Source organism: Mytilus trossulus, chromosome 3 (genome assembly GCF_036588685.1).
Source record: "Mytilus trossulus isolate FHL-02 chromosome 3, PNRI_Mtr1.1.1.hap1, whole genome shotgun sequence".
Classification (NCBI taxonomy): Eukaryota; Metazoa; Mollusca; class Bivalvia; order Mytilida; family Mytilidae; genus Mytilus; species Mytilus trossulus.
The window spans coordinates 16,593,117-16,611,439 of record NC_086375.1 but is presented as its reverse complement, the minus strand read 5'-3'; the positions used below and the strand labels follow the sequence as shown (position 1 = coordinate 16,611,439).

The 18,323-nt window shown below is 30.0% G+C and overlaps 1 protein-coding gene across 1 annotated transcript in view; it reads left to right on the top strand.

Annotated features, from left to right (window-relative positions):
- Positions 1 to 18,323, top strand: part of LOC134710263 (ryanodine receptor-like) — a 126,722-nt gene that overhangs the window by 67,263 nt on the left and 41,136 nt on the right. The window contains exons 58-77 of the mRNA XM_063570543.1: positions 1,103 to 1,323; positions 1,797 to 2,028; positions 2,304 to 2,546; positions 2,890 to 2,979; positions 3,291 to 3,425; positions 3,858 to 3,923; positions 4,398 to 4,473; positions 4,943 to 5,066; positions 6,887 to 7,133; positions 7,426 to 7,544; positions 8,151 to 8,261; positions 8,692 to 8,930; positions 9,355 to 9,436; positions 9,998 to 10,024; positions 12,153 to 12,301; positions 12,707 to 12,887; positions 13,185 to 13,303; positions 13,781 to 13,956; positions 14,480 to 14,638; positions 16,726 to 17,004. Coding sequence (XP_063426613.1) covers positions 1,103 to 1,323; positions 1,797 to 2,028; positions 2,304 to 2,546; positions 2,890 to 2,979; positions 3,291 to 3,425; positions 3,858 to 3,923; positions 4,398 to 4,473; positions 4,943 to 5,066; positions 6,887 to 7,133; positions 7,426 to 7,544; positions 8,151 to 8,261; positions 8,692 to 8,930; positions 9,355 to 9,436; positions 9,998 to 10,024; positions 12,153 to 12,301; positions 12,707 to 12,887; positions 13,185 to 13,303; positions 13,781 to 13,956; positions 14,480 to 14,638; positions 16,726 to 17,004 — 3,075 coding nt within the window. The remainder of the gene's footprint in view (positions 1 to 1,102; positions 1,324 to 1,796; positions 2,029 to 2,303; positions 2,547 to 2,889; positions 2,980 to 3,290; positions 3,426 to 3,857; positions 3,924 to 4,397; positions 4,474 to 4,942; positions 5,067 to 6,886; positions 7,134 to 7,425; positions 7,545 to 8,150; positions 8,262 to 8,691; positions 8,931 to 9,354; positions 9,437 to 9,997; positions 10,025 to 12,152; positions 12,302 to 12,706; positions 12,888 to 13,184; positions 13,304 to 13,780; positions 13,957 to 14,479; positions 14,639 to 16,725; positions 17,005 to 18,323) is intronic.

The window sequence follows — 18,323 nt, the reverse complement described above, 5'->3', positions numbered from 1 at the left end:
GTGAAACAATTTTATTTATATGCTTTATGCTAGATTTATTCTTTGTTTTTGCAAAGGCTACAAATCTTCTTTACAACATTATTTAAACCAAATTTGAGTGGTTGCTGATATCACAAGTGATTTGATTAAAGTAAAAGTACTTTATTTGTGGTTTACAATGAACCAATTTCAAGTTCCAGGATATAACTGACCCAATGAAAAGACATTTTGCAAAAATGTGTTTATTTCTTGTAATGGCAGATATATGCACAGTTCCTATATCTTTAAACATGTTTTTGGTGGGTTCATTTGTGCATTGATTTTTGAATTCTGGGTTTCAAACATTTCTCATAGCAAAACAATGGAAATGTATGTTATTACAAAATGGTACACTACAAATAAAAGTACTTTTACATTTTAACCCATTTGAACTGAACTGACATACAATTGTACATTACAATGACCATTTACCATTCACATTGTTTTCCTTCATACATTCCTTCTTACCTGTAATAATAACACAATTGGTAATACAAAGATGTATTATAATTGTAATTACATGTGTTAGAGGTTTATTTTAAAAGTCAGTGGCAATTAGAAACCCAAATTGCATGGGAGTCTGATTTACCTTTTACCTCAATCAATCTTTTTCAATTAATTGACCAGTTGTTTTGCATTTTATTCATACGGAAATAATTAGTCAACAAATCAGCATGAAATTCTAATGCTCTAATTTTATTTTACTCAGGATGCAAATGTCCTTAAATTCATATTTTGTGGTATACTTTTGTGTCAGCATTTTAACATATACATTTTTCACGTTTTAATGCATATACATGTATCACTTTCACATTTTGATTCAAAACCTGTCATTTCTGTCCTTGGTATGTTCATTAATTAGTGGAATAGATTTTTTTCAAGAATCATCTTCTAAAGTGTACTAAGTGTATATTTTTATAATTTTTATAATTAAAAAAATCTTATCAATTCATTTTTTTTTGTATCCCTTTTGAATGAGTATTGGGTTTATGCTAAAAACTTTGGGAAATAGTTGAGAGTTAAAGGTCTTGAGATTCCTCGTCCATGTTATACCAGTGTACATGATGTATTTTAAACTTTGTAGGCCTCAGCATCTGAAAGTGATTTTGCCTTAGCTCTGAATCGTTACATTGGAGGTTCTGTTTTACCACTGTTGACCAGACATAGTCACTTCTTTGAGAATGCTGACCATGCTTCAACCCTATTGGACTCTACACTGAACACTGTGTACAGACTGTCAAAGTGTAGATCTCTGACTAAAGGTCAAAGAGAGGCTGTCTCAGACTTCCTCGTCTCATTTACAAAGTAAGTTCTTATTATGTCTGTAGGATCTAAACTGACACAATTGAGTGAATAATTTTAGGTTCAGAATGTTTGAATTTATGGTATGTACTTTTGTTAAATTCATTACAAAAGATTCAATTTATTATATTCTGGAGAAGAAAATAAAATGAGGAAAATTCTTAAAATACTTGTCCTACTATTGTTAATCATTTAAACAGCTCCTACCATTTATTTTTACAGTATTCATTGTCCTGCGAAAGGTTAATTCTATAGGAAATTACATTGTAAGGGGTCTAAGCCTAAAATTCTTGTCAGATTTTTAAGGAGTTTATATCAAAGGTATACATTAGCAAGGACTTAGAAGATTTTTGATGTTCGACACAGATTCAAGAGGTATTGCCTGTTGGCAGATAAAGAATTTGCATCATTGGAACACTTTTTTTTAATTGTATTTTGTAATTTTGTACTTTTAATTGATGACTTTTATCTTGTAGTCAATTGAGACCATCCATGATGACAGGATTGTTGAGGAAACTTACAGTGGATGTTCCTCATCTGAATGAGAATTCTGTTGTACCACTACGAGTGTTGACAGCTTACTACAAGAGATGTGGATCGTACTATAGTTCTGGTGGATCATGGGGATCCTATGGATCAGCTACAGACGAGGAGAAAAGGCTCACAATGATATTGTTTACTGGAATATTTGATTCACTGTCACACAGGGTAAACAATTTTAATGTTAACCTTCTTAAAATTGGTAAATTGAAATTGATATTAAGTCACATTTTTTAAAAATTTGTTTTCAACCTAACGATGGTAAGTTTTTTCTACTACAAAAATGAAATTCATATTTAGATCATATTTTTTCAGATTCTTTACAAAAATAAGCCTGATTTATACACCATAGTTTGCTGCATTTATTAGACACTCAGTTTTTCTTCTCCATAGAAATTATGAGTTGTATTTCAGTTGAATTATTCTGACCATATGTTTTTCAGGAATATGACCCAGAATTATTTTCGAAGGCTTTACCATGTCTGTCAGCCATTGGCTGTGCCTTGTCACCTGACTACTCTCTAACCAAGCAAGATGACATGAGACCAATAGATGTTGGGTCTAATTTGGATGGAACCTATAATCCTCAGCCTTTAGACACAAGGGGTATCTCTATCAATCAGTTCTTAGATCAGGCTATAGGCAAATTTGCTGAGCATTACCATGATGTTTGGGCTATCAAAAAGGTAAGTTGATAAAGAAGTCTTGGTTTTCGGGCAAAAACTTATCTGTTTGAGAACCAGTTCTATCTGTTTAGTGATTAAATATCAACAAGTTTAAGCAATAGATATAAGTAGATGTGGTATGAGTGCCAATGAGACAACAAACAACCCCTAATTGCATAATATATGTATTTTCCCTTTTATTTGATTGATTTGAAATATGAAATACATGTACTATAGTATTTTTGTTCTGTTTTGTATAAAATCTTTAGTATCAATGTTTCTGGATGATTTTGCAAACACAAGATATCAATGATGATATTATCTCTGTTAGAATTGAGTCTAAAATCATGCTTTCCATTTACAGATGGATAGTGGCTGGCTCTTTGGAACAATGTATGATGAAGATAGAATGACACATCCTCTGTTAAAACCATACCATCTTCTGGATGAAAAGGTATGCAGATATTTGTCCATTGCAGTTCAAAATAGTCCATTATCCATACATGCATGTAACGAATGAGGGGCATTCTATGAGGATAACCTGAGGTTTAACCTGAGAAATACTGTATGGCTTATGATATAGAATGTGAATATTAAGGAAGTAAATAAAAAAAAAAATCAGAAGAGTTTTGGAAAATTAATACAAAAAATTGTTATACATGTAGTTAAATATGCATGCAAAATAAATCTACTGTTATGGAGGTTAGTTTTCAAAAGGATATTGATTCCTTTCTTATGTTGAATTTCTTTGCTTTATTTTTTCAGTCCAAAAACAAGTATATACATCCTGCTAAGGAGAGTGTAAGATCAATGCTATACTGGGGATGGGCTTTAGAGCAGGACCAACAAAGACAAGCTGCCAACAGAGACAGTATGAGGAGAAGGATGTCCAAAGATGGGGTAATGCGTCAAAATATAGAGCATCTGTTAATTAAGTTTAATTCTGATGAGAAAAGTTTGTTGAAATAATATTTTTATGTGAATCAAAATTTGTATTCCTATTTATTTAAATAAGCATTATATATAAACGAAGGCATTGATAACTTTTGCCCCACATTAAAAAAAAATATATCTTGTTGATTTTTTTATTAGTTTAGAATCTTCAATCTTTTAAAAGTCAGTGCTTACAATTTTGATATTTAACATAAACATATATTGTAACTCTTAAAAACAAACTCTGAGCAAATATAAATCAAGCAGGGAAAATTATAAAACTGTCAACAGACTTAAGTTTAAAAACCTAAGTTTTGTGTATTTTACTTTAATTTAAAAGGATAAAAATTTGTGTTGAATCATTTTTACTATCAAAAAATTAATACATATTTTTTTTAGGCAAGCCATGGATACAGTCCTAAACCATTTGACCTTCGTAACATGACTTTGACCAGAGATATTCAGGTAGAATTTATTGCAAATTTACAAATGTATTACTGTAAAATAACAGGTTAACGTTTAATTGTATTAGAAAAAAGGGAACTTAGATATCCCTCTTCATTTATTATTCAGCCAAAACCATATTAATTCATTGTTCTTTCAATGGGTCATTCAAGCATTTTGCTATGGTTCAATGATTAGCAGCATTAGGAAATTGAATCAGTTGAGTATTGTTAAGAACAATTCTGAAAGTTGAGATAGGGGACAACATATTTTAAAAATACCTCATTCTTCTTTCTAAATTTGGTTAGTTTACTGAATTTCGAATCTCCGAAATTTAAGCTCACAAGAAATTGGTATATTGCTCTAAACTATATGCAACTGCAAACAGAAATGCATACATTTACCCTTTTATATTATCAATTATTTAGCTTTGAGTGATCCTGATGAGGATTTTGTTTTGCTGTTAACATATATTTTTTACAATTTTTTTGACAGAATATGATAGAGAAATTGTCCAATGATTCACATGATATGTGGGCCTTTAAGAAAAGGGTGGAGCTTGAGGAACTTGGTAAGTAGCTACTATAAATATAAGGATATTCTGAGATATTATATCAATAATTTGTTCTATAAATTCACACATTTCCACATTGATTTTATGATTGCTAAAATCTGCAGGATATGGTTCTGACCAACTTTGTTTTAAAGGTAATCAAAAGTCTAAATCATGATTAATAAATGGGACAAATTAAAAGTATAGAAGATTACATACTCCAGAAGAGTAAGTATATAAAAGAAGATGTGGCATGATTGTCAATGAGACAATTCTCTACAAGAAATTAACAACTATAGGTCACTGTACAGCCTTCAGAAATGAGCAAAGCCCATGCCATAATAAGCATATTCTGATTTATTGATGGATTGCTGTTTAATAAACAGTTGGAAAACTATCATGCATTTCATGTTACATCTGCCTTATTCCTGAGTGGTCAAAGGTAGTCAATTGTAAATGAAAGGAAATTATTGCATTTATGTTGTAGGTGGTGGTGTTCATCCTCTGACTGTTCCTTACGACACACTGACTGACAAAGAGAAGAAGAAGTATAGAGATCATGCTACAGAGCTTCTCAAGTTCCTACAGTTCCAAGGTTTTAGAATATCAAGGTTAGTGTAGTCATTATTAGTAAAACAGAAAATCCAGCAATGCTTGACACCCCTAGTTGTCATCTGAAAAAAAAAAAACACATTAAAATACCTGGTTATAATAATGTACGCCAAACACTTGTTATGTCTCCAAAAGATTCATCTGTGACACTGGAAATAAACAAAGTTAAAAAAAACCAAATAAAGTATGAAGTTGAAGAGTAATTGCAGCCAAACATTCAAAAAGGTTTTGCAAAATACAGCTCTGAGGTAGAACATCCTTAGTATTTCCCCAAAAAAGTTTTGTGAACAGTTCGTTTATTATTATGACAAAATCAATGACAATTGAAATGAGTTTTGTCTCTAATGATATCTTCAATTTTTTATTTATTTTTTTCAGAACTATTTTTGATATTCACAAAATTGGTCAATTAATCCTTTGAATATGAGGATCAATAGAAATTATTTCTGAATTTTCATATTCTCTCAAAGTTTCATCGATATTATTTCCTTGGTAAATATTGATGCATATATGATAGGTCATGTAATAGGAACATTTTATTTTAAATTTTGACATTTGTGTATTTATTGAGGTAAAATTCTGACAATGGTTAGAAAATGGCTTTGCCGAATAAAAAAATTGATATATTTTTTTTAAATTTACTTTGAAACTCAAGTAAATTAACAATATGTTTGATTTGCACAATTCATATTGGAATTTACTGGCAAGTAAAAATACCTTTCTTTAGCCCTGGTCTTTGTAGGAGCACATCTGTTTTACAGTTGAAATAACACATGTGTTAACCATATTTCTCTGCTACTCAGCAGTTCATTTTTTAATGTTATTTATAAAGAGCTATCTAAATGTTGATCGGTGCTTACATGAATATTCCAATGTTCAAACAGAATATTTCAAGTGACATTATGCTTGATGAATTAAAATAGAATTGATCACATGTAGAAAAATTGGTTAACACATCTGTGGTTTGTGCTGTAAAATGTAAATATCTACAATTCTGTTCATTCATTTCAAACTCCCAACTTTTTAAATGTGTCTTCTTTTCTTGTCATGCATTATAATTGTTTTCTGTGTAATATTTGGTGTTTATTTTAATTTCTGTGAGAAAAGTAGACATATATAATAGCTCTTATAATTTGAGAAAATTTGAATTACTCTTTCTTTTGTACAATTTCTTTTCTTTGTTAGTGTTTTGAATGTACAAGCATTATTGATGTCTTAGGTGTCATTCTATAGTGTATGTATCTGTTGTCAAGAATAGGTTACATGTGTGTCTGATGCACGTGGTCTGATGTATAATTTTTTGTTCAATGTACAGTGGCATTTGTAAATTTTCACAATTAAAAAAAAATATATATAGGAAAATTCTGGTGGGTAAAAAAGTTCTTCTGGAAAATCCTACAAAATATTCATTCTGATATGATTAATATTAAGAAGTACAATATTACAATCCAGAAATCGTAATAAGCATTTGTAAGGAAACTGGTCATTATAGTTATAAAACTATAAAAAAAAAAAATCAAAGCAGGAATTATTTTCAATAAAGAATATAACAAAACCTGTACATTTTACTCAGACATGAATTTTGTTGGGGGAGACAAATAGTGGCTGAAATTAATATAATAAAAAAAAAAACAATGAAAAACATTTTCCATCAAAACTAAAATCATATACATGTATGACAACAAAATTCATTTATTTACTATTATGTAATTTATTGTTGTATACTTATGTTGTTTTATTTTCTTTTTCCCCTCTTTTGCACTTCTGTCCATCTTCCTTTACACATTCCTTCTTTGTGTGAACCTTTTGGTGTACCTAGCCACGACACTTCAATAGAGAGACACACCAGTAGAGCTTCTGATTCCAGGAGAGACAAAGGTGCTAAGAATGAGAGCGAGGTCAACGTGTCAGCCACAGAGAAGAGATTTGCTTACAGCTTGTTGGAAAAGCTACTACAGTATTTTGACAATGCATCAACCAACATTACACAGACAAGACCCAGTTCAAGGTTCAGTAGAAGGGAGAGTTACTCAACTGCGACTGAAGATGTCAAATTCTTTGGAAAAGTAAGATTTCTCTTTTTCTGCAACATGTCATAAATATTTTGAAAACCATTTCTTTTATTATTATACATGGAAGTTGTTTGAAACTTGAAAAAGACACTTGTTTCATGCATACATGTAGACAAATACTTTTAAAAGTACTTGATTACATTTCAATGACATTGCAAGAAGCTTCATTTAAATTACAATTAACTTTTAAAACAATGTACATTTTATACTATTAAAAGACAGAATTGTAATATGTCTTTTTTCTAATAAGAAGTCCTTGATAATTAAATATTTTTTTGCGTTATAGGTTGTACTACCATTTGTGGAGAAATACTTTGCTGCTCATAGGGACTATTTTATTGGCACCAGTACATCATCAGGAGGTAGTGCTTTGGCATCTGTAAAAGAAAAAGAAATGACTGCTAAGTATGTAGAATGTATACTGTAAATTCAGAAATTATTGCGAGGTTTTTATTATTGCGAATAATGCGACTGAGTTGTAAACGCAATAATTAAAACTCGCATTTTGTAATATTTTAACTGAATTAAGCATGACTTTTCTCAAAATCGTAAAAATTAAAATCGCATTCAAGTGTAAAATGAAAAAATCACAATAATAAGTGCACGCAATAATTTCTGAATTTACAGTAATCATATGTATATCACCATGTATATTTATATGTCTGTTATATGCTGATTTCCTAAGAATTGCAGTTTTTGTCCTTATTTAAAGTTGAATTAATGGACTTTTTTCTTAGAAGAATGAAAATGTGTTTATACATCTGCTTTGTGTTATTTCCATGTGATTAGAAAATTTCAAACGTCTGTTATTATTTATGCACAACTGTTTTAGACGGTGTGGGATTTAGAGCTTGACAGTGATCACCTCTCTACTATTGAAACAGTACCTTGACCTCTATGAGTCTTATGGAGTTTTAGTGTGATGGGTTGCTGTCTCATTGACTTTTACCACACATCAACTCATATTTGCAGATATAAATGTATCTTATGGTAAATTCTATTTATTTTCAGTTTGTTTTGTAAATTGGCTGGAACACTTAGAGGAAGAATCAATGCCTTTGGACATGATGTGTGTATATCTGTCAGATGTTTACAAGTACTTATTCAAGCTGTGGATGCAAGGTAGTATCAGATACAATTGATGTATTCAATTTTATTTAATTAAATTCACATCTGAATAAAATTACCAAGATTCCACTTATTAAAACTGCAAATTATTTGTAGGATAAGAAATTAAAACTGGTGATTATTTGCTTTTCGTATAATTGTAATTCATTAAAAACAGTATTACTAAGATAAAACAGATTTCTTCAGTTCCATCAGAGAAGCTGAGATTGTTCAAATAGTAAAGTAGAATTCATGCTTTCACAAACATTAAAAGATACACTCTTTGTGTAATGCAAATACAACTAAGTATTCCTTTCATCTGGACCATGATTTCTCTTTTTTCAAAAATTTTGAATTTGATTATGGTTCAAATAGCTAATTCAATTTACAAAAATGTGACAATAGAATATATGATTGCTAACTTGATAAAAATATGTTTTTACAGATCGGTTGTAAAGAACAGTCCAGAAATGGTTAGATCCTCTCTGATGCCTTTCTTCAACAATGCTGCTGATGATCTGGCACAGGTTGTCGAGAACCTAATGAAAGGACGCTTCAGTCACGTGAAGGGAACAATCACTAGAGGAGCCACTAGTCTGGACTATGTACATATGGTGTTACTTCCTGTATTGTCTTCCATGTTTGATCACCTAGGACGACATCACTTTGGACCAGACTTATTAAGTAGGATTTCTGTTCATTATGTTATATAATCTTTGTCTATTAAGTATTAGGATTTATATTTCTTGATACAGATTATGTCCTAATGGCTTTGCCTTACATTTCAGTTTATGGAAGTTTTTAATAGTAATTATCTTAAATATACTTTGATTTCTGGAATTATTCCCTCCCCCTTTTAACATTTTTTGGATATGACTGATTGGGAAATAATATATTGATAAGGGTTAAAAAAGAAATAACTGCAACTGTCCAAGGTCAACTTTACTTACTGGTAGTTGGAATGTTAGTTTTTACAAAACAGCTACAAGCTTGATAAACTGAGAATTCATCAAAGGTGTGTTATAAAATATGCTATACCAATATACTGGTACATTAAAAATATTATTAATCGTACATAATTACAGCACCATCTTTATTTTCTTTTTAGCTGGAGATATACAACTGTCTGCCTATAGAATACTGATTTCCCTGTATTCCCTTGGAACAACTAATTCATCTGTTGTGGAAAGGTAGGGTACAGATTTTGAATTATAAGTCTTTAATATTTTTATCATTACAGTTGGCTATTTAAAGATTGATTATCTTATTTAAAATAGAAATAATGTATTCAATGAGGTGATGTAGATATGAGTACTTTTGGGTTAATCAACATTTCATCCATTGTATTATATGATTTTGAGCTGTAATTTTAATGGGAACGAACATAACATGACAAAACGCAACTCAATGATTGACACCTTGCCAGTAGTTTGAATGTTATATTTATCTCATGTCAGGTTTTCACACATGTAGCAAATAAAACAATGTATTTCGTAAGCAATAAACTTGTCAACAATAGCAGGCAAAAATTTGTGTACATCAAAAGACTCATCAGTGACCCAAGACTAACAAACAAGGAATAGGCCAAATGAAATAAAACTTAAACAGCATTGAGGATTTGAAATTCAGAAAGGTTTTGCCAAATACAGCTTATGTCATCTTGTTATCATAATGCTTATTAATGATTTCAATAAGAGAAAGAAGATGCTGTTAGTAATTAGATAGTAATAATTGTATTTTATTTGATGTAGGGAAACCATTTTATCAGAATTGTCAAGGTACAGCATGGTGTGAAGCTTTGTTGCACCTACAGTTATTTACAGTTATTTACAGTTATTTTGTTATTTCTTGTTTTAACTCTTGTTTTTTAAAACACCATCACTAAAACTGTACAATCTTCCTTAATTTTGTGCATGTAGTCATAAATTAAGACAATTTTAGGGTCTTTGTGAAGAAAAGGAAAATCTATTATAATAGTTCAAAATCATTAAGAGAATTAAGAATTTCTAAAAAAAACAAAACACTTTTTAGAACTATTTAGATAGGATGTTTATGTTTATTTCTTTTGCTTTTAAAAAGTATGTGATAAAATGCCTCTATAAGTCACATTTTACTGTTATAAGAATGAAGAGGATTTCATTTTCAAATCCCAAAAATAACATTTAAGATTATAAGTGTCTAAAAATTTAAGTAGCTCTTATGGCCGGTATACTTTTTTTTACTGAAAGCTGCAAACTTTAATACTATTTAAATCTATCTAGTTTAATGAAAATTCCTTTATAAAAGACAACAGTACTTTCATTGTTTAGACCTATCAAAAAATTCTATAGATTTGGTGTAAAGAGACCTGAATTGCCTTCAATTTCACATTTAAACTTTTCTTTATAGTTGTATTATTGAGGGGGGATGAATATTAAATCATCCTCTTTTCTAATTCATTCTTAGTTTACTTCAAAGACATTTTTCTGCTTTCTTTCAATGTTTATCATATTTATGACAATTATATTACTTTACAATGAAATGATAATGGCAAGTTTTCAGAAACCTGAATATTCTGCATTTTGAAGATTTATTTTTTCAACAAAAATTAGTTGAAAAATAATATGTGATCAAATCTAGCTGATGTAAAAAGAGAAGAAAATAAGCCTAAAATGATAATTCATCTGGATAAGTCAGTTTGCAATTTTTTCCTGAATAAATAGATTAGAATAATATGTTGTTTAGAATATGTTTTTTTATTTGATATAATTGTTGTAAAATTCCCATGATACATAAAGTCTGTGAATTTCGAAAAAAACAAACTCAAATACAAAATGTTACAGTAGAATTTATATATGAGTGAACCAATATGTTTTTATAAGTGATCAGTTTATGTTGATTTTTACTGAACCTTTTTTAAATGGTTTTCTATTTATTTAATATCACTTTTTTATTTGCTTTTACTCTATATGTGCTTGACTTCCCATAGAGAATTTGTATTCCATTAAAATTTCATTACAATATTGTTGTATTTGACCACTTGCAGGAAAATTGCTGAACATATGTAAGAATTTTGCGTTGAAATTGTGACAAATGTAGCAAGGAGTAAATTATAGATTAAGTGCTGTTTCCCACTATGTGTATGCTTTAAAATCTGAAGCCCTTAAAGTTGCCCAAAGATCTTAAGAGAGTTTCTGAAAAATACATGTTGAATAATTTAAATTTGGAACGTGCAACTGATTGTGAAATAATAGGAATTTTAAATTTTAAATGTTCCAACCCACATGTCAAAACAAAGTTTTTTATTATATGCTATGGACATTTATTGTAATAATAACAACAGTTATTTTGGGGAGAAATTAAACATGTATTCAAGTTGTGTTAGGAGAGAGTATAGTGCTATAAGAAATAATTTTTGATTGTTATGTCTGTTAATTAGATTACTGTTATCCTTGACTTGCCATTGTTATTCCATAGAAACATAGAAGTGTGTTGTCTCCCCTTTAGTTTTATATGATTTTAGTGTAGAGATGTTGATTTAGTTCTACTTGATAAATCAACTTCATCTTGCACAGACACATATTTGCAAACTGGTTTTATTCTGATTGAATTGTCATGTTTAGAAATTAGTTTATTACTTAAATTGACTTTATTTCATTATTTTCTAAAAACACTTTGACAGTTTGATATTTTCATCTTGTATTAAAGGTGCTTTTTAATAAATTCTCTACAAAACAAAGCAAAACATCATGTTTGATATTGTTAAAATAATACAAACTTCAACACAAACTAAAATTTAGTATTGACAAGTTCATTTTAAATGTAATACTTATTATAGATTAAGTGCTGAATATGTATGAAATATTTTCCACTGGACATACAGCAAACAAAAATCTATCAATCAATATTACTTTATTTTATACAAAGGCATAGACCAGCCTTAGGAGAATGCCTGGGTTCCTTTGCCAGCTGTTTCCCTGTTGCTTTCCTGGAGCCAAACTACAACAAATACAACAGGAACTCAATACTGTATGGAATAGAAGGCAAAATATCAGAGCACTCTCTAGAGGCTCAAGGTAGGATTAATGTAAACTGGTCATTGTGAAAAAAGAAAACTCAGCATTTATTTGTGAATAGAAAAGAGTTTGAATTTAACATCATTATTATTAAAATGTATAAAAACTGATCCCCTTTAAAGCAATTCATGAGCAAACCAAATATCAAATGATTTTCTCAAAAGGACAAAGCAAATTTAAACAGATGCACAATCTATGAAAACTAGAAGTTCTAGTAAACTGTTAGTGAAGTGTTAGTTTAACTTAAAATAATGAATTTACTTAAATTGAATATGACAGGAAATGGCTGTGGCTTCACATTTTCATTCTAATTCAAGAAATACGAATTTTAAATGTTATTTAATAAATTTTCATAACTATATAATAACCTTAGATTTTCAACTTTTTATGTATTTCCTTTAACAGAGGTTATGGACCAGCTGAAAGAATGTGTCCCAGAACTGGAGAAAATCATCACAGAAATTGAAGAACTAGCAGAATCTGGAGGCAAATATCAAGAGGCTCCCCATGTGATAGAGGTTACACTTCCCATGTTGTGTAGTTATCTCCCTTACTGGCTTATCCAAGGAAAACTGATGGCTGATGGGTAAGTGGAAATAAGTCCCTAACTTTGTTTCATTTATCATAGCATTATATTGTTTCTGATATAGAATCAGTACCTTAAAGATTTGACAGGACAGCCAAAGTATTTTTAGCAAATTGACAGATTTCTTATGATGCTTATCATTTATATTGTTCTAAGATTGTGAATTTTAGATATGCTTATTTATACAGATTTTATTTTCAGATCATGTTTGACCAAATAAATATATCACATGTCTTGGTAGATTTTTAATTTTATTTATATTGAAAGTAAAAATTTTATTTTTATTTTATATTCCAGTTCAAATAGAGCTTCCACAGTAACAGAGGAACTGATGAATACAGTTTTGAAGAATGTACTAAAACTTATATTAAGTAATATTGGTACACTGGATGCACCATGGATGAACAGAATAGCAAGTATGTGTACATGGCATATGATTGATCTTGTTTTAATTTATCTCCCTTTGATGGTTGGTATATAGAAATAGAGATGTTTTATATTCACAGTTCTTCATAATCATGAGAATTGATTTCCATAAATATTTCATAAATTCTACTCTTCTCCATGACATAAAGCAACCCTTATTTTGTTTTCTTGATTGGAATACTTTTAGATTTCCAACAGTATATCATTTTGTGGAAAGCAGTGATGTAAAATTTAAATCTCCTTACAAATTATGTAGATATCCTCACTAAAATCCTACAGAATTGGTATATGATAGATGAAATGAATATGTTACAAATTAAGTTTTCAGTTTTTAATGTATTTGAAATAAGTATTTGGGAAACTATTTAGGTTTAAAATGTTGGTCCTTGAAAGTGAACCTCTTTCTTTTGGTATATATGTATATTGATATGTTTCAAGTATACATAAAACTTTCCTTTTCTTCACAGCTCGTACTCAGCCTATTATTGCCAGTTCTACACCTGATATGATCAAAGACCATTTCTTGCCCATTGCTATCAAATTGAGGGAGAATGGTAAAGCTGTGGACCTAAAAGACAAGAAGTTGTTAGCCTCTAAACATGGATCTAATGAAGTAGCTGATTTAGAAGCTGAAGTTCAGACTGTAAATATCTTTTTCTTTATATTGTTTTCGCTTAATACATCAAAGAAAGCTAGATAGAAGGAAGTCATCAGAATTAGAATATGTATTTAGATTGGCTAGAAGATTCCAATATCTAGTAGTGTTAAACAAAAGTTTCTCATATCAGAATGAGTTTTGTTACATTTAATGAGTGGGACATAGTAATGAGATCCTACATCTGGTTGTCACATATCACAAAACATTGCTAAAAGCAAAAGGATTATCAACACGTAGTTTCTGCATTAGTCAGAAGCAAATGTGTTTCAATGCACTTTTCTGGATTTGCCTTCAAAGAAATGTGCAAGTACAGAGAAAGCAGGATGGTTAAATACATGGAAAGCTGTACAAGCACAATGTATAAATGTCCAAATGATAAAAGTGTTAAAAGCAAAAGCTTCTTTTATATTACTTTTAAAATTTGAGAGCATTAATTAAATTGATCCTTACCAAAAACACTTTTAGACACACCCTAATGCAGATAACATAAATTGTTCTTATATTTTAGGGTTACTGTACATTGGTTAGAGATATCTATGCATTCTATCCACTTCTGATTAAGTATGTAGACTTACATAGGTCGCAATGGTTGAAGAATCCCATGCCAGAAGCTGAGGAATTGTTTACATGTGTAGCAGATATTTTTGGCCTGTGGTCAAAATCTTTGGTATGTATAGTGCAGTTTGTTCCGACATTTAAAAGAATTTCCTTGTTTGTATTTTACATTTCATTCTATCCATGAATACTGTCTTTCATATAAAATCGGACTTGATATTCTTAGAGCACATGTCTCTTATCTGGTAAAGCTCATTATATTGAACGTTGAGCTTAATTCTGTCTATTGCAAACACTTGTGAACCTCCATCCTGGAGGTGTTTTAAAAAAAGTCTTTATATTTTAGAAGTTTTTTCAGCTGAAAATCAGTAATCAGAAATTTGGAGTTAATCAATCAAATTGCCAACTTAAAAAAGAAATCCAAACTCTTAACTGAGGAAATGAGAACTCCTGATAAATATATTAGATTTATGTCACCTGAATGCATTTACGACTGTTGTTATTGCATTAGACTAAGAAAATGTATCTGTCAAAAACAGGTATCGGAGTAAAATGAAATCAAGTTATTTGAACTGCATGTACAGAAACTTTGTCTCATGAAGGAATAAGAAGACCCAGTGTACTTTAGATTGAATGGTTGTTTTTCCACATCAACACATTTATTTCCCTTGACCTACATCCATCCACTCATAATATTTGAACTTTTAACATCAACCCTGTCATTTAGAATGATTGGATATTAGATCTCCTAATTCAAACTAATTATAGAAAGATTTAACCCCCATACGGCCATAGAACCTGCTTGATTATTTTTATGTGTATTCCTGAATGTTGCGTGTAATTGTGTGTTTATATATTTCTTTAGTGGTCTACTGGGAAACAGGTGAGTTCAATGCACAGACAAGTGTTTAGTTATTGCAATTTACAAATGTTTAGTTATTGCAATTTACAGGTGTTTAGTTATTGCAATTTACAGGTGTTTAGTTATTGCAATTTACATTTTAATGCATGCAAAACAGCAAATTTCATCAGGAAAGATTTCATATAAAAATGTTGGTTTCTGAGCTTTGTGACATACATGTATACTGAAATATATTTGTACCGTCCTGAAATGTTAAAATGAGATGCTTGTCTAAGAATGATCTAAGAAGCTAACAAAAATCTTGCTGTTTTGCTAATAGTCTCAATGTAAATAAATGGTAGGGGGAAATAGTATATATAAACTGCATAGTGATTCTTGCATAGCCAAGTGAATGAAGAGTTCACAATTTTCCCCCCAAATATGGAAATTTATATTTAATTGCTTGAAATGAGGAGGAGGGATATAGATTTATGTTTGTACAAGTTAATAATTTTTATCTTTACTTTATCTTGGGATTTTTTGCCCTTTTTTTAATTTTTACTCAGTTAATATATTTTATGAATATTTTTTATGCAATTTCTAGTAGTAAGCACAAGTTTTATTTTGATTCACTGTCAGTAGAATTTTATAAATCAAGGATTAAAAGGGTACAAAAGTGTCTGACAGATTGTGAGTGTTAGAACACAAATAAATACAAGATAAAGTTCTAATATATATTTTTACATGGGTATAAGTTGGAATTTTGGAATGCACTATACTCTTACATTGGTACTTTAATCTTGATGCTGGCTTTAAATACAAGCTTAACCCTTTCCTCCATAGTGACACTTTTTGACACCTGTGTAGTACGTCATTTGAAACACTTTGACTATAAAGTGTCTGCAGTAGACTTGATAAAATTTGTATCCAATATGGAAAGGAATATCATAGGAATATCCGACTTAAATTTATTTGATAAACTATTTGTTTTTTCGCAATGCGTTAATACTTTAAAGCATATTTTCAGCATTTAATTGAAAAATCATATGGGAATCAAGTATGCAAAAACAAATTCAATGGAGGAAAGGGTTACAATACAAGTAACATGCTGACTTACTTACAAGCATACAATTTAAACATATTGGTAATTATGGGTTTACAGAATATTTGAATTAACATTTTTATACCTTTAGATATATATATGCATGCATTTTATTTTTCTTAGATTGGGAAACAAATAGCAGGATTTAGTCTTTAAATGTCCCACCAATGACTTGGGGGTGTAAATTGGCAAGTATACCCAATTTTTCATTTTTTATATTAACTACTAAAAGACATAATATTTTCTCTTGTTACAGATGTTTAAAAGGGAAGAACAAAACTTTGTGATGGCCAATGAGATAGACAATATGGCCCTGATCATGCCCAGTCAGTCAAAACAAGTCAAACTACCACAGTCTGAGTTACAACCAGAGGGCACGGTGAAGAAAACTACTAAAAAGAGAGAGAAGAAAAGACTGGAACCTCATAACAGTTTAAATGTGGCTTGTCTTAAGAGACTGTTACCCATTGGACTTGGATTCTTCAGTGGCAGGGAACAGGAATTACTGCAACAAGCTAAACAGAAACTGATAGATGTATGTATAGCTTTATTATGCCCTTTAATGGATAAACAGTCTTTATATTCAGAGGGAAAAAAGAACAAGATTCTCTTTTAATTGACAGTAAAAAAAATGCAATTGATAGGATGCCTGTTCAAGCTTAAAATCATCAGATGAAAAATTTACTTGATGATTTGAAAAATACTGTTAACCAACTTATATTCACAGATACTGTTTTCATGCTAAGCCCATTCTAGCTTATTTTGAGGCATTATGATTTTGATGTTTTCTGCTACTATTGTTATATAAGTTGGCTACAGTACTTATATGTAATTTAAAGTGTTAATAGTGATTTTTCTGTATAAAACTTCATTGGCATTGCAATGGCTTCACATTTGGAAAGCTAGTCAAAGGTGTGATCTGTACACTGAGGAAGATCATACTGTGGATTCATTATTATTCGTTGGATACCAATTTTCGTGGATTTCGTGGGGACAGTTAAACCACGAAATCTAATGTACAACAAATGATAAATTTTCTATAGGTTTTTATTCAGACTTCAGCAAAACAACGAATTTAAATATCCACGAATATGCAAGTTTTTCTTAATCCACGAAAATTGGTACCCACGAAAATGAATGAATCCACAGTAAGTAATAGAAATTGAAAAGTTCACTAATGATGTGACAATGGAAGTCATGGAGAAGACTGAACTAAGTTGAAAAACTTGTGTCTAATCCATTTGTTTTGAACAATAAAATATGTTTAAACTAAACTATGGAAGTTAGCTTATACAATTAAGATATCCAATGTACTATATTAGTAAACAAAGTAACATAATAGAAAGTAATACAATTTCAAATGCTTATTTTGATATCACGTTTATCGTCGCTGTTATGCAAAAACCTCGTATCTAAGGTTTTCATAATTTTACACCAGGCAATAAAAACTGATTTTTTTTTATCGATTATTTAGAATTAAATATTTATGTTCCAATGTATGCAAAAATATCGTATCTTCTAACCAATCAATTACCAAGGCGAGCAAAAATTTCTGCACCTATATTGTATTTTCAAAGCTTTTCATTATTTCTAAGCTATACATAATATATTAGACAAAAAATTGACAAAACTGTACCTGTTATAATCTCAGCTGCTAGTGCCATCTTTTTTTTCTTTTGAGATATGATATTTTCGCACAACAAAATGTCTCACCAATCCGACTACACTTTTTCGTCACTTGTCAGAATTCGGGTTAATGATTGGTTAGAAGATCAGATATTTTCGCATTCAGTGGAACATACATATTTAATTCTTAATAATCGATAAAAAGATTTCCGCAAAAAATTGAGATAC